Here is a 23,378-nt window from a genome sequence, read left to right on the forward strand (position 1 = left end):
ATTCATAGTGGTGAGGGTCAATATAGAGGAAAAAATGACTACGAAGTGGTCGTTGCTCCTTGCTTCTCCATTTAATCAAGCTTTCGATCAATGCATGATCTTCCTCAGGACTATAAATATTATAAACAAAGTACAAATACAATACAATAATATAATAATACAATATGATGGCCACTAAAATAATCTAAACATGCTTCACGGTTACTTATAATTATTAATTATTTTACACTATATAAACAAGAGAACATATATATATATATATATATACAGAGATTTATTTATACAGAGACTCCTATACACATACAATCTTTTATAATAAATATTTCTCTCTGTATATATACAATTATACGGCAATTGTCAAAATAAGTCTCTTATCATATAACATGTTTTCTGTCTGCATTTCCTTAGATATGTTGGCACATTTATAACAAATCTATATATATTACATAAATATCTCTTTCTATAAATATATATCTTTATCTGGTATTTGTCAAAATAAGTCCTTTTATATCATATAATATGTTCTCTTGTTTATAATTCCTCAGATATGTTGACTCCTACACATGTATACATTTATAATAAATCTCTGTATATATATATATATATATGTTCTCTTGTTTATATAGTGTAAAATAATTAATAATTATAAGTAACCGTGAAGCATGTTTAGATTATTTTAGTGGCCATCATATTGTATTATTATATTATTGTATTGTATTTGTACTTTGTTTATATATTTATAGTCCTGAGGAAGATCATGCATTGATCGAAAGCTTGATTAAATGGAGAAGCAAGGAGCAACGACCACTTCGTAGTCATTTTTTCTCTATATATATATATATATATATATATATATATATATATATATATATATATATATATATATATATATATATATATATATATATTCGACTCAGAGCCTTGTTGAATTCTTGGTAACATTCCATGAAAATTAGTTAAGGCACATCAATATTCATATAAATTCAAATAAATTTATATAGCGCAGATAATTTTGTGCCTATGACTCAATTACGACTTGATACTTCAGTGGTATTATTACCCTGGCCGTTGCTGAGCTGAGCCATCATTAATAGGCGCTGAAACGTTCGAGGAATAAATCCTACCGAGCTAGTACCCATTCACCACACCTGGGTCGATCGAGTGCAGCACAATATTTGGATAAATGTCTTGCCTAAGCAAATTACGCCAGTGCTGGAATTCGAACTCACAACTCTCTTGTTTCGAAGTCCGGAGACTAATCCACAGGGCCACAATGCTCCAAAGTATAGATCTATCACATTATATACAAATAAAAGATATATATGGACTTTATAATCAAATTATATGCAAATTACTATCTAAGCGGCATCAACATGTAAATCAGAAAAGATGACAGAGGTGAAAAGAGAGAGAGAGAGAGGGGGGGGGGGGGGAGTGAAGAAAGCTGCATGAATATGGTGGAGTGATTTAAAGGACAAGTCCATCCCAACAAAAAGTTTATTTAAACACAAAGAGAAAAATCGAACAAACATAACGCTGAAAATGTCATTAAAATCGGATGTAAAATAAAAGTTATGACATTTTGAAGTTTCACTTAATTTCACAAAACAGTTATATGCACATCCTGTCGGTATGCAAATGAGGGAACTGATGACGTCACTCTCTCACTATTTATTTTGCATTTTATCATATGAAATGTGAAATATTCAAATTTTCTCCTCATAAGAAGGTGAAACAAGTTTTCTTCTTCCCTAAACATTGGGAATTCTAATTGTTTAACGTGTTGTGGTTCAGCTAAGCTTGTCCATATTGTCAAATCTGTATGAAAATAAAAAATTCAAACAATAAAAAAAAAGAAATAGTGAAATAGTGAGTGAGGGACATCATCGACTCTCTTGTTTAAATGCTGCCGAATTTTGCATAAAACTGTTTTGTGAAAAATAAGCGAAACGTTAAACTGTCATATAACTTTCTTATTTTACACCCGATTTTGATGAAATTTTCAGCCTTATTCTTGTGTAATTTTTCTCTATTGATTCAAATCAACATTTTTCTGGGGCGGACTTGACCTTTAATATAAAACTTGTGTGAGGAGTGCATGCAGCAGTTAATGTGTACATGGAGGAGTGGGAGCTAGGATGAAAGGGTAAAAAAAATCAGGGATGTTCTGTAAGAAAAAGGGGGTGGTTCCTGAATAAGAGTGAAAAAGTGCACTCGTTAAGGTATCAAAAACACAAATTTTCCAAAAAGGGGTAGTTTTGGGTATCAAAAACCACAAATTGTCCAAAAAGGGGTAGTTTTGAAAGACTGGTCAATGGTCAATCGCAGGGTCAAACGTATGTATGCAGTGGCGTACCGTGGGTCACGGCATTGGGGGCACCAGAAAAAAACTTTGAGTCATTAAGTGAGCGCGCGAAGCGCGCCCAATTGCCAGGTATACTGACCTAAGAATAGAGACATTTTAAGGACAGTGCCATTATATGTCTCTCACTGCATGGTCAAATGATGAGAGCGCGAAGCATGAGCTTAACATTTTTGATATTCAGACCTAAAAAGGAACATTACAATCAATCGTTTGTAATCATGATACGTACCTGTCTCGCTAAATAATGTGAGCGCGAAGCGCGAGCTGAAATTTTTGTAAATATTGACCCCCAAACAGTAAGATTTTAAGGACTATATTTTAGGAATCAATGTGTACACCTCTCACCACAGTCATCTAATGCGAGTGTCAATAAGCGGTTGCTGGTTTTGTTAGAATTACATCTAAACATGCACGTAAAGCACGTGTAATCATGATTAACATACCCATCTCACTAATCAAATCTTTGATATTCAGATTAGAAAAAGGGACATTTTAAGGACTAGTTCTAGGAATTCATGGAGAGCAGACATGTTTCACCAATCCACTACTGCGAACGTAAGCACGGACAGGAAATGTTTATATTAAGACCTTAAAATGGGGCAATCACTTTAAGTAGTCATGAAAAAGAAGCATACTTTTGTACATAAAACAATAATAACTCGAAGTGCGAGGAAAGTATATTTGGCAGTTCGGTGTATAGTGACTTGAAAACGGGAGGTTTTAGTATAACATGATTATATACCTCGGTAAACAGACAAATGCGAGAACCAGGAACAATGAATATGAAGACGTGGGCTCTGAGAAAATTATGTTTCATAAAGTTATGAAAAAAAGTTTCTTCTGTAACGTAACATAACATAACACTGGCGTAAATCCGTGTTGATGGGGGGATGACTGAATTGCAATCATGTTTTTAGATATGCAAGGAATTGTCATTGATATGTCCACAGTGGCGTACCGTGGGTCAAGGAATGGGGGGGGGGGGGGGGCACCAGCATATTTTTTGGCGCGCTCAGTTGCCAGTTATACTGACCTAATAGAGAAATTTTAAGGGCAATGTCATTAAACGGATATATATCTCACTGATCAAATAATGCGAGCGCGAAGCGCAAGCTGAAGTTTTTATATTCACACCTAAAAAGGAACATTATAATCAAATTTGTGTAATCATGATAGGTACCTCGGGAAGCACGAGCTGAAATTTTTCGCATATTTTGATCCCAAACAGCAAGATTTTAATGAATATATTTCAGGAATCCTTTAAGAGTATGCATATCTCACCATAGTCATCTAATGCGAGTGCCAAGAGCTTGCTGATTTTATTAGGATTACATCTGAACACATGAAACACTTTTTCTAGTCATTGCAATCATGATTATCATACGCATCTTACTTATCAAATATTGCGAGCGCGAGCTGAAAATTTAGATAATTCAGACTTGAAGTGGGGCATTCTAAGGTTTTTTTTGTAGGAATTAACTAGGACCATACATATTTCATGAACCAAATGATGCGAGCGCGAAGTGCGAGCTGAAAATTTTTGATATTCAGATCACTGAGAAGAAGGGACATTTCAAGGACTGATTTTAGGAATTCATGAAGAGCAGACATATCTCACCAATCAACTAATGCGAACGTAATCACGGACAGGAAATGTTTCACATATACGAAGACCTTGACATGGGGCAATCACTTTTTTAGTCATGTAAAAGAAGCATATAACAATATAACTCAAGTGCTAATAGGAAATATAATTACCGTTTATATTGACATAAAAACTATAGCGCCATCTACGTTTACTGCATTATTTGATAACCAAAAACCGTAGCGGACTGGTTCGCTAATAATTATGATGAAAAATATTTTTCTTCTTTCCCACTACGTTTCTCTTCCTTTTCCCCTCTTTTCCCTTTTCCCCGTTTTTTTTTGTCAGCCGATGGGGGGGGCATGTGTCCCCATCATGCCCCGCCCCCGTAGTTACGTCACTGTATATGTGCATATATATCAAATATTTACCCCATGATGGTTTAATGATTTTATGAGAGATTATACATTCAATTTTTTTTTACCATTCCATCTTAATCCCTTCCCAAAGACCCAAATATTGATGAATTGGAAGATCGATTCGGGGGTTTCTCTTCAATGTTATGATAAGCTAGGACATAAGTATTTCGTTTGGAAATGGTGAACTGGCTCTTTATTTGCATTTTATGATTCAATAATATTGTGTTATTTGTATTTTAGAAAGAATTTTCACCAATAAAACAATTATCTAGCTCTTGTGATTTTTATTTTAATTTCCCTCGTAAAAAGTAGGGGGGGGGGGGCGGGGATATACGGCGGGATATACCCCCATCCCCCCGGGATTTACGCCAGTGTAACATAACATAATTATGATATACTAGTACTACAACATTATAGTGAACAATAATGTATTCTTTGCCACTACGTTTCTCTTCTTTTCTCCCTCTTTTTCTCCTTTTCCCCGTTTCTTTTTCTTTTTTTTTTTAGTCAGCCGATTGGGGAGGGGGGTACGTGCCCCCCCCCGTAGTGAGGCCACTGTATGTATGTTTTTTTCCTCTAGCTTTTCCCCCGGGGTCATGGCAACAACTTGTTTAGGAGCCCCGGGCTGGTCTATACATAGTCCACCTCCTGGACTGTTGTTATTTTGTACGACACGACTACCAAACACCCAGCACACTACAACCCCATAACAGTACACGCATACACACACCCTGAATAGTCATATTTCGGGGAAAGTGAATCAGTGGGTAAGGTGAATCACTGGGGGTAAGTGAATCAGTGGAGGGTGTGGGCCCGGGCGTGTGTGTGTTGCCCAATCAGTAAAAATCGTCCAGGACGTGGACTAGTCTGTCCATGGTCTATATTATATCGACATGTCGATCAGCGTGGGGATTCCCCGATTTTGGGAGTTTAAAATTTTACTTTTCTGCGCAAGCGCATTGTGTTTGTTTCCTCGAATCCGGACATCGCAACTCTAAAAATAACGACCTTAGAAAAAAGTTATACTTATATAGCTTGATTCCTGCATTTACATAGAAACTTTGGTATATCGAGATAGTCGAGGGATAATCATGACAATTGTGAACCAGACGTTGGCCGGGCCTAGCTACGAAGTTGGATAACAAAACATTACGGTAGGCCTACTAAAGTCTTATTCTTAACGTTACACCATAGCTCTATGGTTACACTTGACTTAGGCCCTACAGCATGTACAGTAGGCCTAGTAATATAGGCAGTGTATACAGCCACACGCGTGTGTCTTTACCATCCAGCCACACGCGTGTGGTTATATCCAGAACACATATCTGTGACTGTGGATACCGCCACACGCCGCCAGTAATAACAGTAAAACACGTACGGTAGGTCTGACCGTCTATATCACGATCAAAATAACCTCATTTCTTCATGAAATTCTTACATTCTAAACCCCTTTGATATCCTTAGTCTTAGATCGTTTCAATTTCATTCTCACCGTCTTCTCTCCTTGCTTTTCTTGTCTTGTTACAAACGGTCGTCTGTTTAACAGCAAATTCTCTTTTTCTACTTGTGTCGATTCTGGCTTCCTTCGCGGTGGCAGACCCATACAGCGTTAGCGCAGCGCGCAGCGCAGTAGTAGACATACACAGTTTGGGTTTCGTACGTACGGGCACATAGCCTAGATTCAGTAGAATCAACACAAGTAGAAAAAGTGTGGAAATTTGCTATTTAACAGGCGGCCTTTTGTAACAAGACAAGAAAAGCAAGGAAAGAAGACGGTGAGAATGAAATTGAAACGATTTAAAGAAATCAAAGGAGTTTAGAATGTAAGAATTTAATGAAGAAATGAGGTTATTTTGATCGTGATATAGACGGTCAGACCTACATACCGCGGTACGTGTTTTACTGTTATTACTGGCGGCGTGTGGCGGTATCCACAGATAGGTGTTCTGGATATAACCACACGCGTGTGGCTGGATGGTAAAGACACACGTGGTGGCTGTATACACTGCCTAGTTAATAATAATACCGCCTACCTGTACAAGTCGTATTAAAGACACAGTAACGTACCGTAGCCCAGGAGCTTACCTTGTAGCCTAATTGACCATACTCACGGGACTAGCGTGAAGTCAAAATAATTCTCCGAATAAATAGTTAAAATAGAAATTAAGCACTTACCACGATTACGGTATATGAATGAAGGTCTAACGAGTGGCAGTTTCCTGACATCTGGGCACAAACTGGAACCTCAAAAAAACAAAAAGTTCTCTCCTACCCCGTCTCGATCGGCCATTTTGTGATGAATCGTAACAAAATGGCCGATCGAGACTGGAGTGGAAGGAGAGAAATTTTCGGTTTTTTTGAGGTTCCAGTTTGCGCCCAGATGTCAGGAAACTGCCACTGCACTCGTTAGACCTTCATGCATATAATCGTGGTAAGTGCTTAATTTATATTTTAACTATTTATTCGGAGAATTATTTTGACCATACTTCACGCTAGTCCCGTGAGTATGGTCAATTACATGGTAAGCTCCTGGGCTCCCGCCCACGTAGTGGGCGGGAGTTCCCTGGGTTACCGTATACTATAAGTTATAACCCAGGCCAGGGGCTTACCGTGCATTTGACCGTAATCACGGAACTAGCGTGATTTATGGTCTAAATATTTTTCCAAATGAATTGTGAAAATAGAAATTATGCACTTACCACGATTATATGGATGAAGGTCTAACGAGTGGCAGTTTCCTGACATCTGGGCACAGACAGACTGGAACCTCAAAAAAACAAAAAGTTCTCTCCTACTTCTAGTTCTACCCTGTCTCGATTGGCCATTGTCATGAATCGTAACAAAATGGCCGATCGAGACTGGGGTAGAAGGAGAGAACTTTTTGTTTTTTTCCCTGGGTTAGGTATACTATTAGATTGGTTGGTTGGTTTTAGATGACGGCGCTATTCCATCGATATCGATCATGATTTACATGTAAGGTGATAGTGAGACTACCACATTATATCGACCACCTCTTTTGAAACCGACCACCTTGCACACGTTGAAATTATTGTGTATTACAAACGATACGTGCAGGAGAGTAGGTGCAGTGTCCATTGAAACAGTAATAATCAATTTTACGAGAAAAAAAGATGCAACAAAAAGTAAAACTTTAGTAGAATTAAACAAAATTGTATCGACCAGACCCAAACCCTGCTGAAAAACCCCCAAATCCGATAGGAAGCGGCTTTAGAACAAATATCCGTCGTCAATCATCGAATCATGTGCCGGAGCTTGCAGTAGAAGTAGTGAGATGATCAGTTAGCATGTTGAAATCATAGAACTGATTTGAAAGAGTAAAGATATTTCGCCACCGCGACAAGAATCGGCCGTAAACTTTGTGTACCTCAGGTGGTCGATTTCAAAAGACGGGTGCAAATGAGCAAATGTAAAATTGTCGTATTCGTTGTTCGTCGATATATACGCAGATTGAATCGCAGTCGCCGAGTGAAACGTGAGAATCTGATGTGCTTAATTTTCTGCACAAATGAGACAAAAACTTGATAAAATTGATGAATATTTTTGCAGATATTTTCGCTTAGAAGATTAGGTGGTCAATAAGGGGTAGTTCCAACCATACACCAGGGCCAGGATTAGACCAAAAGCTTCAGTCTCTGTTATGTTGGTTGTTCAGCTGAATTCCGTTGGCTTCACTCACCAAATACAGAGACCGAAGTTCTAGCGCGATCTGTAAAGGGGACTCAATGGCCATATTTTTATGTACTTAAGATCGGATAAAACGGGGAAGTGAATTTGCGCGGCAGCCGAGGTAAGTCACTGTTTTTGTTCCTTTTAACTTGATTTTTTTCAGTTTTTTGGCAATGCCAAGAGGGAATATTAATTTGCATTTTGGTCGCATTAATTTTCAAAATTTTTATTATATAGACAAAAATTGAAGAGCCCCAACGGGGGGATTTTTCATTGCAAGTCCCCTAATGGTGGCTGCACGATAGCGAGCCGCCTGTGTACGAGGAGAAATAAAAAAAAAAATGGAAAAAAACTCCTCGAAACAGACGGCTGCCAGCTGTCTAGGCCAGGCTATGCCCCCCTGTACAGCTTCGTCATCCTTTTGGTTCTGCTACTAAGTTGCACTGTGTGTGTGCGATATATTCACCTTGGAGAGGCGTAGTGCACTTTTCATATTCTTAACCAATATAACCTTACAAATGGCAGTATATGCTTGATTACCGGACACCGAAAACCAGTAAAATCAAATCGGTGTGGCCTTCTTTGTTTCACTTGTAATATTCACTGTCAAGAAATAAGCCTAAAAATATATTCAAATTTAAAAATTATATTTGAGCCCCGATGAAGAATGGTTTTGTTCAACTTGTTTTTTAACCATCTTTCTGTGAATCTTCATTTGACGATTACGATACTGTGAACTGTGAGAAAGAAATTCGGGTACCCGAAAAACATTCCAGAGCCAAATTTCCACCAAAAAATCTCGAAGGATTCAAGTTTACTTTAAGATTTTAAAAAGATATTTGCTGTAAAAGGTCTTCACTTTGTACATCTAAATGTTAGATCTATTCTACCAAAATTTTCAGAACTTCGAATTCTATTTAAGAGAAAGAATCTTGCAGTCATTGCTTTCACAGAAACATGGCTAAATGACTCGGTGAAGGATGAAGAAATCAATATAGATGGATACAAAGTAATAATATGCAATGATAGATTATCAGGTTCTAGGGGTAGTGTATGTTTTTATGTCAGAAATGATATTGCATGCAATATCATAGATGTTTTAAGTACAGGTGATTTTGAATCACTGTGGATTAATTTACTTCTACCAAGATCAAAACCTATTATTATGGCGTCATTTATAAGCCTCCGAAAAGCAATCAATTTATTGAGAAGATGTCAAGTACATGTATTCTCGATACATTAAAGAAAGATGATGAAATTATACTTTTAGGTGATATGAATGTTTGTCTTTTTCAGAAATCTCCACTGGCTACAAAATATAATGACTTATTGAGTCTTCATGGATTTAGCCAACTCATCAAAGATGCCACCTGTGTCACACACACATGTTTTTCTTTATTGGACCATGTTATTTGTAATAACAAACAAAAAATAAGTTAAAGTGGTGTTATTGATCTTAAGTGACCATTCTTTTACTTTCTGTACACGAAAGAAAATTAGGCTGGCTATAGGTGTTCACAGAACCACTGATATTAGATCGTTGAAAAAATATAGCGAAGAATCTTTCAATCTTAAACTGTCTGACGTTGATTGGTCAGATTTAACCCAATGCACTGACGTAAATAAGGCTTGGTCAGTTTTTCAAAATACTTTTATTTCAACATTGAATATGATAGCGCCTCAAAAACGGATTAGAATTAAACAGAGATCAGAAAACTGGATGACTAAAGATACATTCTCTTATTCGAGAAAGAAATGTGGCGTTAAAAAAATGAAGAAAAATCTAAGCGATGAGGATTATGACACGCTTTCTAAAAGATACAAGAAATTAAGAAATATGGTTCAAAGAGAGGTGAAAAAGGCCAAATTAGAATACCTACAAAATAAAATAGAAGAAAATAAAAATGATTCGAAAAGACTTTGGCAGAATCTAAAAATTTTGGAATGAAAAAAGAAAAATAGAAAGGACCAAGAATTAGTTGTTTCAATTGACAGAGAAATAAGATAACTATTTCCAATGAATTCATTCCTATTTTACAAATGTCGCAGCTCCGTTGGTAGATAAACTTCCATCTCGCAAAGACATTCTCAGAGCAGACAGTGAGAACTTTCGTGAATTTTATGAAAAAAAAGGCATAAGCCAAGATAAATTTGAATTATTACCTGTTAGTGATCAATTCATTATGCATTTTTAATGAGTTGCGTAAATTAAATGTATCAAAAAGCACTGGGTTAGATTTGATACCTGCTAAATTTCTAGAAGGAGCAAAAAGTTTGTTTAAACCATTAAATTTCGTGATAAATCTATTTATCTTTACTAGCACTATCCCAGAGGATATGAAAATTACAAAAGTAACTCCAATCAGTCAAGTGAATAAGGCATGTCTCAGTCGAATAGTCATGTCGAAAACCAGATTGATATTCGTAAATCATATCATTTAAAAAAAAATATTTTTCGACCTGAACACATATCGCGTTTTCTAGAAGTTTGGATACTATGTTTAAAACACTGATAGGTCTATAGTTTTCAATAGCAGTTTTATCTTCTTATGAACAGGAGAACTAATATTTCTAAGGGACAATTCGTTGGGATGGTACTCCCAGATCTTCAAAAAGCATTTGATACAGTTAATCATGGCATCTTATTGAAAAAATTACAAATAATGGGTTTTAACCAGGCTACTGTAGCATGGTTCAAAATCCTACTTGTTGAATCGACATCAAGTAGTGGCTATTCTTGATTTTCGTTCCAAAGACCAAAATTATGCCTATAACATGTGGAGTTCCACAGGGAAGTATTTTAGGCCCATTTCTATTTTCAAATTATATTAATGACATGTTTATTTGTATAAAAGCTGACTGTAAATTATTACTGTATGCAGATGATAGTGTACTACTTTGTTCAAATTCCAACCCAAAATTTGTTGAGGAAAAATTTAGCGAACAGCTTTCTACATGTGTCGATTGGATGACTGATAATAGATTATCATTACACTTAGGCAAAACCGAGAGCATTCTATTTTGTTCTAAGAGTAATTATAAAACTTCATTTGAATTTGAAGTATCATACAATAATAAGATAATTCAGAGAAAAGAATCTGTAAAGTATTTAGGCATTGAGCCCGGGGGGGGGGCACTTACATTGACGAGTGGATACCATGCGCGACCAAAAAAACATGTAAAAAGGATGTCTTTTTCAAGATAGGGCACGTTACGTACGTAACGTGATAAGGGTGTCAAAAACACAAAAATAATGAAAAAAGATATCTATTTCGCTATGAAAATTATGTGTTTAGGGTCATATTTGCGGGGATGATAAAACAAAATTAAAATGTTTTATAAAGGATGTCCTTTTTGCCCCAACACTACGTGTTTAGAGTCCGATTTGCGCGAGGTGTAAAAGGTGGGGTCGTACTAAACCAAATGATGTGTATATAAAAGGTAAAACCGACGACCGAAGGACCCGTGACAAAACAATAAAACATTCATGTACTATAATAGGAGTTCATTTCAGGAAATATCTGCCAAGAGTATCATTTTGTTTCCAATACTTGTTAAGGGTAGAGTTTCACACGCCAATACTTGTTAAGGGGTGCATTTTCAGAATATGGAAATTACGTGTTTAGGGTGCTTTTCGAGACCCCATGGTCGCGCATGGTATCCACTCGTCACTGGAAGTGGCCCCCCGGGGCATTGAGTTGACTAGCTCCCTTTCATTTTCATCTTTAGTACAATCAATCGTAAAAAAGGCGAATGCCGTTTGAAATTTCTGTACAGGTATCAAAATTGTATGGATCAGAAAGCAAGGCGTATTCTCTGTTTTGCTCTTATTCAGAGTTTATTTGACTATGCTAATCCTGCTTGGTTTAGTGGCATAAGCGAACTCTATAAAAAGAAGTTGAAAATTATACAGAATAAAATGGTTAGATTCATTAACTGTTCTGGTCCCAGAACTCATGTTGGCTACACCAAACTCTCTGGAGCAGGTTTTCTTGAAGTAAAAAAAAGATCAAAACAGCTTATTTTGCACCATGTGCATAAAATCTATCACAATAGATCGAATCATTATGTTGGATCAAACTTTAATCTAGTTTGATATCGAATTACATAACTGTAATACAAGAAACAGCCATTTCAACTTTTGCCTACCTAAAATGTTTGGTAGTATTGGTAATTACTTTTATTACAATGAGCACTATTAAACATTGAATTCCCTTCCCAATGATATAAAGAAAATAGGAAACTTTTTGCATTTTAAGAGGAAATTAAAGAATATTTTTCAATTGAGAGTCAAAGAGAAGATGCAAATCATATGTTATACAGTTGATTTAGCCTGAATACTGTCCACGTTCTTTTCTCTTTTCTACCAGGTATAATATCTATTTTACATAGTTTGATTGAAATTTCGATATTTCCTTTCTTCTATTCTTTCTATTTCTTTTATCTCTTCCTTCTATTCTCCTCTGAAGTCGTGTTTTTATTGTTTGTTGCTGTTTTTGCTGAACATTTTTCTTCTCCTTATAAATTATTTTTCTTCCTCATCCTTTTCTTCTGTCTCCTCCTCCTTTCCCCCTTTTTTCTTCTATTCCACCTCCTTCTCCTTCTTTTCTTCTTCTTCGTTATATTCTTGTATATATTTTCTAAATATCTTATTTATTGGTAATAGTACATTCTGATTTTTTTTTCATTTTTTTTATATGTAAATAGTATAATTTTACCATTTTATTATCTTAATTCAGTATGTCGAGGACCCCATTGGAAATAAGCTTTCGTGGGTCATCCTGTGCAAGCCTGTTGTTTTAATGCTACTGTATATATATATGTTATGGTAACTTGCCAAATAAAATCAATCAAACCTTTATTCAGTGCTTTAAAAATGACGTAGAGGAAATACAAGAAAAATTTGCACTCGCTATTCCCAATATGAAAATTATGAATATGATAAAATTGTTAATTAAACAAACGTTTTTTTGCATCACACTTGCCGTACATGTATATCCCTCCACGAAAAAAAACTATTATTTTTGTTGTGACAAATTACATCATGATTCCGGATGCGCGCCGGATGGGTAAAGATATTCTTCATCATAATGATGTAAGAAAGAATTTGTGTGATTTTTTTTTTCTTCATATATCATATCATGCATAAATTCTAAGTTTTTGTTTGCTTTTTCATATCGAATCTGAGCAGATGTTGGTAAGAAATTTGTGTTTGCTAACTAATTTTATTTTCTTGTTAGCTCTATGTTCCATAGCACTTTCCAATATTATTATGCTTGTTCGTATCGTGATGCCCATCAACTTAAGTTCTATCGATGTGCTGTCGATCGTCGACGGCTCTAATAATCATGGTAAACCTTGCGCACGGGTTACCTTAGGCGTCGATGATCACCCACAATACACCACACCTGAACATTTGATCGAAGGAGCGGAGGAGATTGAAATTCGGCAGATCAGGCCTTTATTTCCATCAGAAAATGTATTAACTGTTAAAGGGATGGTCCGGGCAGAAAGTATGTATATTTTAATAAATAAAGTATAATTCACTGAGCAAAATGCCGAAAATTTCATCAAAATAAAGTTATTGAATTTTGAAGTTTAGCAATATTTTGTGAAAAAGGTTGTCATGAATATTCATTGGGTGGGCTGATGATGTACCATCTATACTTGTTCTTTTGTATTTTATTATGTGAAATTAGGTTTATTAAAATGTTTTCCTCCAAGAACTAGAAAAATTGGATTGACAACTGATTTAGTGCATTAGATATTTATTGCTGCAACTTATTTTATTATAGGGGAGACATTATTCACACAAGTATGAAATAATGAAAAAATTATGATTTTATGTAATAACATAAAACGGAAAGTGGAGATGTGACATCATCAGCCCACCTAATGAATATTCATGAGGACTGTTTTCACAAAATATTGCTAAACTTTAAACTTCAATAACTTTATTACTTTTATCCGATTTTGATGAAATTTTCGGCATTCTGCTCAGTGAATTCTACTCTATGTATTAAGATACTTATTTTCAGCCCGGACCATCCCTTTAATGCAAAACTAGGTTATATTATTTTTTAAGCATTTTCTATCATTTAAGAGATAAATAAGGTAAAAGTTGGATTTTTCGCCTTGTTTTTCCAATCTTGTTTTATGTACTGTATTGCTCTGTGAAATTGATTTGCGGTTCAAGTCTAACGGTACGAAATTGTTTTCGCACTCAGTAATATGCACGTCCGGAATCATGATAGTGTCCGGTAATACAATTAGGTCTAGACTATCGGCTAGCGCCATCTGCTATTCTGCCAGTGCCTGATCATAATAAGGTTTGCTACTGTCCTGACAACATGAATTCCAACAATACCATGGCATGAATATAGGGAATAGACTACCAGTTTTCAATTTCGGGAGTTAGGGGGGGGGGCAAAGAGAATAAGTTAACTTAGAGATGCTGTTAATTGAGATCAGACACCTGAGAACAGAGATGTGAGATCCATCTTTTGTTTGGAGGAGGAGGTTGTCTAGACAGGAATAACCATCGTTTCTGGGGATTATTTAACAATTTCTGACAATGGTGAGTGGAGCCAATGCAGTTCAGCGGAACAAACAAAATACAGAAACTGGAGCTTATGGTCTAGAGGTTGTTGAACATTTCTTTACTCCTTTTGATATAAAGTTGGATCTTTACGACGGTGTACTGGCCTTTTTGTTTCTCCTGCTGAGCTGATCCAACTATTAATTAACCAACTATTTACCAAGTTACTTTGTCTTTGAACAGGTGATGACCTTTAACTATGAGTACACCATCAATTTATGGTAGGGGGTCCTAAAGCTACACACCACTCATCGGCTGTCATCGCACATGCAGTTTTTAATGCTATTAATGTCAAATGCTCATTCTGTGTGTGGAACGGTGACGTGACTGCAGTGTGACGATTGATTTCCTATTCAATTTTTCCTAAAAGGCTGCAAGAAATCACTAAAATGCAGAAAAACAGCATCTGTTTCGAATTTTGAAGTCATTTAAATTTCATATTTTCCTACAATAATATGAATATATTTTAGAAATTGAGTATGTAGCTTTTAAGAGCTTACGTACCCCTTCTTACCTCGGGCGGCGATATCAAGGTGTTCGAAATATACGGTAGGACTTCTGTGATATTTTCTTCTTGGTTAATGATCTTTAGAATATTTACCACAAATTACACCAAGACAATCTGTTCAAATATTAAAAATGCCACAGTATTTATCGTTTGTAAACAAAGTGTGCAGCCTTTAGGTCCCCCCATCATACAACACAACCCGTACGTATTCCTTCACATATAAATGTAGGCCTACTGCCGATTTGAAAACATTACTATTGCAATTTTACACAACAGTGGTCGTACTTGTGATTGCGAATACTAATTTACATTATCGACCATAAGTTACCCAATTTTTTCTAGGCTCTTAATTTTCCATCTGTCGTCTCCATGAAAACAGTCATCTATATGATACAAGAATTGAAATTCTTAAAAATTGCAGTTTGGAAATTTTGGGTCTTTTTATTCTTCATCCATCTCACAGTAATGTACATGTTAAAAAACTTTATTGTAGGCCTAGAGTCAATTTCAGAGCAACTTTACAATCCAATGCCATGATCGATTATGAGAGCATGGATACTAACATTGTAGTGTTAGAACTATAAGCCAAGTGATTTTGGATTATTAAGGCTCCATTTTGACAAGCAAGGTCGACGACTGTGAGGATAAAAGACTCGCACATCGTATGTGCTGTGAACAGGGATTTATCTCCTGTGCAATTCGAATTACTATATCGCAGAATTGTGATATCCCAACTGGAAATGTGAGCATTAGAAATTGCACATGGTGAAGTATGGAAAAACCGCTACCGGAAGCAATCGCGCACATGTATTACAGGAAAAAAAGATGAACGTAGCTCACTTTTTATGGTACAGAAAAAAGACGCACTTGGCAATTTTAAACTGTGTTTATCATAAATTAAAAGTTACTTGATTTTGTCTTTACAGATATTTAAATTACATGTATGATACGGCTTCACTGCTCACTCACGGCGGGCGCAATTACCTGGAAAATATTTGCGCCCGGTCGTCAAATTTTGATGATTTGGGGGCTTTATGGGCGCAATTGATGGCTTTATGAGCGCGAATTTGTGCTCAGCACCCGCTTATTTCAAGGCTTGGATCCCGGGAAATATGGGACATCTGGTCACCTTGGTGCACGTCGTCCGGGGCATGTCGTAAGCCAACATGATGCTCGGTGGACTTGCTCCAGCTGTTGCAAGTCATGGATATTTATATGCAATGATTGATTTGTGTTTTGAAATGTTATTGTGCATGATAGATTTGCAGTGTAAAGAAAAGAAAAAAGTGCAGGTACCATGTACATGTATGTACACCATAACTATGACAGGTCATGTGATTCTTTTACAATGTGTTTGCAGATAGCCTAGAGTGTAGTATTGAAATATTCAATATATTGCCCTTGACTAGTTTTAACCTACATTATACCTTGTGCTCCTCACAGTTACTGAAATGTCCACTGAGAGCTATAACTGGAATTTTGCAAGGGAGCTCAAACAAGATGGTGAATTTATAATGGTTGTAAAGTATGATTTTTCAGAAATGTGTTTAGATTATGGTATATGATTGTGCCCATAAAGAGTAACCTTTTTTGTTTTATTTTCTTGATTTTATGTGCAGATGATAGTCTCTTGTTGGCCTTGGACTTAGGGTTATGTTATGATTTGTTTAGATGGTTAATATCATCCTTATTGTAATCTTAGTGTTTATGTGCGCGTTTTGGTCTTGTTGTTACGGCTCTTGTCTTTGAATCAAAGGGACGTGGGTTTGAATCCCAGCCATGGCATGTTTTCTGTCACAAAATTTACCCACAATGTGCTGCACTCGACCCAGGTGAGGTGAATGGGTACGCAGAAAGATTAATTATTTGATGCTTTAGCACAGATATGGCGGCTCAACAAGGTAATGATACCAGGTATTGAACTGCAGTTGAGTATAGATGCACATAGTAACTGCGCTGTATAAATGGACACATTAAAGTGAGCCTCCATAACTCAAACAATTATTTAGATTTTATTCATTTGACATATTCAACCACCAATCAACTCCTTGCCTTTCACTATTTAGGTTACCCCCTGTCCCATTTTTATATGATTTTTATAAACATAAAAATTAATTGAAGTTAGGGGAGGGGAGGGGACTGTCATTACATGGTGGACATGTTTTTTTTTTTACATCTAATAGTTTATAATATCTGTTTCTCATTTTCCTTTTTTTCAAGCTAAGAAATCTGAAAATACCATTGTAAAGAATCTGGAACATTACCATGGCAAATCAAGGATATGGATATGACTATAACAGTCGTGTGCCACTCCGGTCTCCGCTACCAAGGAAAGGTAGCTCATCTTATCCTGATAACACATTCATGGATCAGAGAATAGTTGATCTTCACTACAAACTAGAGCAAAAGATTGAAAATGATTCCAAGAACAGGACGATTAGAGTTGTGTTAGTCATGATGTTCGAGACTCTGTGTTTGGAAATTATTCAATTGGATTGGAAAGATTCAAGCTTGATGTTGGTTTATATGATTGTGCCTGTACCGGAAATATTGTTACAAAATGAAGAGGTTAGTTCAATTTATTTCATCTGTTTAAATGTCAAATTGCAGTAGTGTGGAAAAGTTAATTTGATGGTCTGTGTAATTCAGTCAAGAATAGTAAATACTTGTAATAAAATCCATTTGATATGCATTTAAGAAATGCTCAAGGCTGCCTCGTAGCTCAGTCGTATGACTATGTGGTTTAATCCATAATACTCACAGATCAAAGGGCCTGGATGGGCTGGATTCAAATCCAAATTTTGTTGAATTATAAATGAAACAGACAGACTTTGTAGTCTATTTCAAAAACCTCAAAACAAAGTTATGGGCTAGCTGAGTTATAAAAAAATAAAACATGTACACAACCAGATGACAATGAGATCATGTTATCATTTTGTCACTTACAGGCATGTACAGATACTGTCCAAATGCGTGCATTGAAAGATGCCATCGGGATTCTCTTTCGATATGGTGTAAACCTATTGAAACCTGATGTTACATCAAGCTCAACTTGGAGAGTGATCAGCTTCGACAATCCAATGTACAGCTCAAGAGTTTCAATCCTGAAGGTGAGTTCATAGGACTTTTATACTTGTACCTGTTAAAGGTATACATTTCCGAGATTCAAGAGGGCGCTGATCGACGTACCTATGCGCTGCATGTGGCAAAAAATGCTCATTGACACCAACATTAAATTTTTATGACGTTAACGCAGATGCCATGTTCTGAATGCTCAAAATCTAATTAGTCCGCTATTGCTTCGGCTGCTGTTTGAACATCCTGGCATGCTGGCTCCAACTCCTGCTGTGTGAACTGTGAGGTGATGTCAGGAGATGTTTGGGCCAGTGCCAATGTAGCCAAAAGCAGCGCAGCATATATATGTAGTGTGCATGTGCTACGAGACAGGCTGATGATTAACAAATGCATACAAATTTGATGATCTTTGTAATGGAGATAGTGGCGAGTGTAGCACGTAACCAAATCATGATATATTGCCCTCTTGAATCCCAGGAATATATACCTTTAAGATGAAAAGAACATTTGAAATTTATGATTTGAACAAATAATATTCAAGATGGAGTATGAATCAATAGCTTTATATTTATATCAAAACACTGGAAAGTGGAAACCAACAGAAATTTGAATGAAATGCATTGGTTGATGTAATTTCAAATTATGCAATGTATACTTCTGTATGTGAGAGAAAATTGAAAAATGTCATGGGAAGAGATGATTGTTGGGTATCACTTTAACACAGGCTCAATGTATTCATACAATGAGAATGAAATGTGGAATGATCCTGTTTCATAGTCTGTATAGAAATATCCTGATTTACCTAATTAATTGGATATGACTGTATCACATAATGTGTATGATTCATCATCAGGATAGGAATTAAGTCATTATCTGGGTGCTCTTTTCTTATGCGGGTGTAATAGTACCTTAATTGTCAAAAATTATGGTTGCCAAAAATGCTTTCATTCAGGGAATTTTAGGGGCGATTCAGGCTGTGAAAGGGCAAAATCACCCGTTGCCCCTATGTGTTTCCTTTGCTGTTCATCATGCATTTTATCTATTTTATTAATCTATTAAATATCTCCAGGGTCACCAAAAAATACTATCTCTCTATGGGTACACAAAAGAAATGAGCTATGGACTGAGCTACCCAGATGCATCACTTTCTCCAAATACTGAAACTGTTGCAAAGGTCGCTGCAGATTTGGCAATTGCATACTTTGAAATTGATTTGTACATTACGGGCAAACATCCATTTCCAAGAAGAATTGGCAATTGGTTTACGCAATATCCCAATAGGACACAAACGTTCAACTACCCTAATAAACATGTTCTCATCACCCATCCAAGTCATGGAAGCTACAGCTCTAAGAATTCGCTTCCAGATGAGCCCATAATGCAACAGACAAAAAGAAGTGCAGCTATTTCACATGTTAAAAGTAGTTACCCAGTGCGCGAACCTGAGGACTTACCTAAAGTTTTGACTGCAAGTGTTGGACAAGAGAAGCAGTCTAGCATTGATGATGTAGCAGGGAAAACCATATTGCCACCACCACCATCCCAATCAATGCCATTTTACAACCAAGGTAATTTGTTTCAAAATTGTTTGTTAAATGTGAATGCATACATATTCAACAACAGAAACAGTTGTATAAGTTCCCACTAATTCCCACTAAATCACTATATTTTAGGCATACTCATCAATTTCATGTTGTTCTTGCTAGCTGTAAAAACATGTTATGTACACTAGATTTCATAAATTGCAGTTTAATAGTTCATGCATATATACTGTATGTAACTGGGACTACCTTTTGATCACTCAGTAAATGGGTTTTTTTTTTTGAGGGAAGCGGGTGTTGGTTTTAAAACGTAGTGTGGTTACATTGTACATTTAATTTTTCACCCCAAGGTAATTATTTGTTTATTTACCCTAGGCCTAGATGAGGTATTTATTTTCAATTTTATAACTCATGAAAATTAATCATTCATACCCAACTTTAATTTGGTGAGTGAAAAGGGGAAATGTACCATAATTGAATGTTCGTATGTTTGGTAATTGATTATTAAGGGTAATAATGTCCCCAGTTTTCTGCTTTTAAAAAACAGAAAAAAGTCACAGGATTTAAGAACACAATATTTGCCAAGTTTGTGGAAAACGCAATTTTTCAAACCAGCAAATTTTGAAATTTTAAAATACAGTGAAAATCAAGAAAAATCAGGGCAAAATCCATATACAAATTACAGTACAGTGCAGCAATGGAAATTTAGTCATACATTTATAGGTTAGCACAATTTTAAAGAACACTGAAGAAATTTTGCATTTCATACTAAGGAAAGTCCACATCTAATCTAGATAACTAATAATAATGATATCAGTGTACGGGTAGTGTATGCAGTTTCTAACACGTGTGTTTGTTATTTAACATTACCTTGTAAACATATAGTTGAGTGATTGATTGCACTGATGATTTTTCTTTTACAATTGATTACATCGATTATCTGTGTTATCAATTGTAAATGTCTGCCCTACTACAAATCTCTAGAAGCTCTGGGTTGTGGGTCATTGATTATTTTACTCTTTATTGGTTTGATGTGTGTTTGTGATTTTTTTTCAATAATGCATTGTTCATTTTAAGCACTCTATTTATGTTATTTTATTAATTTGTAATTTACTGTCTTTTTTTTTTTAAATGAAAGTGTTTTATTGTTGTTTTTGGGGTGTCGTAGCCATTTTCTTTTTAAATCATTTAAGATAGAATTGTCCAAACTGTGTGTGCTTTGAAAAGTTTATTTGGTTTTAACAATGTTTAAACTTTTTACACATCTTGTTTTATAACAAAGTTAACCTAATATTTATGGCTTATTCATAATCACAGTCACTCTACCATAACATGTTGTTATTTTTTTTTCCTTTGTGCTTTGTAACAGGATTGATTTTAGTAGACTTGCACGTATGCAGGCATAGATCAAACTTTGAAAAACTGAAATATTTTGTTGTTTGAATGGATCTTCCAAGTTTGTTCAAATGTCACTGACAGATTTAGTAATATCTTGATTTAATCTTGGATTTGTAAAGGACTGTTGCAATCAGTAGGCAACATTTCTGCCCCTGGGCAGGTCATTTGATCAGAGTGCATTTAGTTTCTACTCAAGTCGTATACATTGTCTTCTATTTCTATTTCTATTAGTGTGGTTAATTACATATGTTTTTGCACATTATGATTCATCATCTTTTCATTTTGATTCACAAATCATGAACACTGTATACTTGTAACTCTATACATTATGTTAACTTAATAAAACATTTAGCTTAATGTTTGTACCCTTGAGTTTTTTGTCTCGCCTGAACGAAGTTGGGCAGAGATCTATTGATCACCGTTCCCGTTGGTCTGTAAATCTGTTAGTCGATCTGTTACAAAGTTTTTGTTCGACTTAAATCTCATTTCTTTATTTCTGCATCAATTGTGTTTAAACTTGGTACAAATGATTCCTGGGTAATGCCACATGTGTGTTGTTGAGGAATATGGTGTCAAATTTCATCTAGGGGTTAAAAGGTCAAATAATATGAGGTCTTGTCCATCCTTTTTACAATTCTAAATTGTTCAACTTCCTCTCAATTCTTTATTTACGAACTGTATCAATTGTGTTTACATTTGATATAAATCATCCTTGGGTAATATCACATGTATATTCATGAGGATGATAAGATCAGAGGTCATCTAAGGTTAAAAATATCATATTGCATATTCTATTGATTGCCAAATCAAGCGAGACTCGTGAACGTGAAAATAACCCTTGCGTGGACTTTTCAACCTCTACTCCGAGCAGATATGTAACTACATGTAAAGTGTCCAAGAATAAACTTAGACTGAAGGATAAACTAAAAACAGATCATATTTTATGATAAAGAGGAAATATACTCAAATAGTGGAAATGACATGTTGAAAACTTTCCAAAGAATGAGAATTATAAAGAAGATCTTGTAAAAAAGAAGAAACACTTGAAGAGGAGCTGCTGTGAGAGAACAGAAGAAAAGAAGACTTTACAGCATTACAAAGAATCCTGAAGATTTATACAAGAAGGAAAAAAAATATTATTTTTCTCAATTCAGCTCACAAGGCATTGTTCATGATACAAAAAATAATTTTGGAGCATGCATAGAATATTCTTGATTTTAAAGAGTTCATTTTGTAACAGAATTAGATCATAACTCCATCTCCAGATGCTCATTTCCATAAACTCCTGCGTTTCATACTCAATTGCGGCATTTAACTTCTTGATCTAACCATTTTCTTGCTGTTGGTTTGATCTTCAAGTGAATATCAAGTTGACAAAATGCGGTATCTGCAAGCAGAACCGGCAAACATGAGATGCAATGTGTGCTCCCAGCCTCGGTGTCAGCGATGTGATGAGCTATGGCACAAACATCCTCAGAGACAGGGCCACAAACGAGAGCCAATCATTCTGGAAGAACTTGGTGAATATCCAAAGGCATCAGAGCCTGCTGCAGACTCCAGAGCACGTGTGCTTCCTGTAGTCATTGATAAGGCAGCCATCAGGAAGGCCCATCTGCCAGGAGGCAGTGCTGCAAGGACAGATAACTTATCTCCTCTTCCAGAAGAACCGTTGTCCAGAAAGACAAATGGACCAGCCAGGACCAATGACCCATTAGACTCACCACCACTCCTACAGGGCAAGAAGCTCATAGCAGAAACTTCTTTGGTGAACTGTGACTTTTGCGGGACAAAGCCAGGAAAGAAGAGATGCACATCGTGTGGGGAGACATACTGCCTGGAATGCGATGATAAGCGACACAGCAATCAACACAGAAAGAATCACATTAGACTGGCTGTAACACAGGCATGTATATCAATCTTTAGTAATTAGAAGAAAAAAATCTATAGAACCAAACAAGAAAGTGTAGTGAAATTTGACCCAAAAAAAAAGAAGTGGTCTGTAGAGAGAATAAATCTATACTTTAATTTACATTTTAAGATCAACAAAGTTGGTTTTATTTTGTAGAAACTTTGTAAAATGGGTTCTTTTTTACTGAACAAAATAAGGATTCCCTTGCATAAAATTTCATTTTTTTCTCGCAGAGCGAGACTATAGGCACTGCTTTTCCGACGGCGCCGACGTTGACATAAAATCTTAACCAA

At 35.9% G+C, this 23,378-nt stretch overlaps 1 protein-coding gene across 1 annotated transcript in view; it reads left to right on the forward strand.

The window, feature by feature from the left end:
- The first annotated feature begins 5,333 nt into the window (after window positions 1-5,333).
- The window catches only part of LOC121407338, a 54,472-nt gene continuing 36,427 nt past the window's right edge, over window positions 5,334-23,378 (forward strand). Inside the window, 6 exon segments of the mRNA XM_041598375.1 lie at window positions 5,334-5,523; window positions 17,383-17,730; window positions 18,111-18,272; window positions 19,307-19,805; window positions 22,536-22,574; window positions 22,577-23,079. Of these exon segments, the coding sequence (XP_041454309.1) occupies window positions 17,428-17,730; window positions 18,111-18,272; window positions 19,307-19,805; window positions 22,536-22,574; window positions 22,577-23,079 (1,506 nt within the window). The 5' untranslated portion in view covers window positions 5,334-5,523; window positions 17,383-17,427.

This window comes from Lytechinus variegatus, chromosome 2 (genome assembly GCF_018143015.1).
Source record: "Lytechinus variegatus isolate NC3 chromosome 2, Lvar_3.0, whole genome shotgun sequence".
Classification (NCBI taxonomy): Eukaryota; Metazoa; Echinodermata; class Echinoidea; order Temnopleuroida; family Toxopneustidae; genus Lytechinus; species Lytechinus variegatus.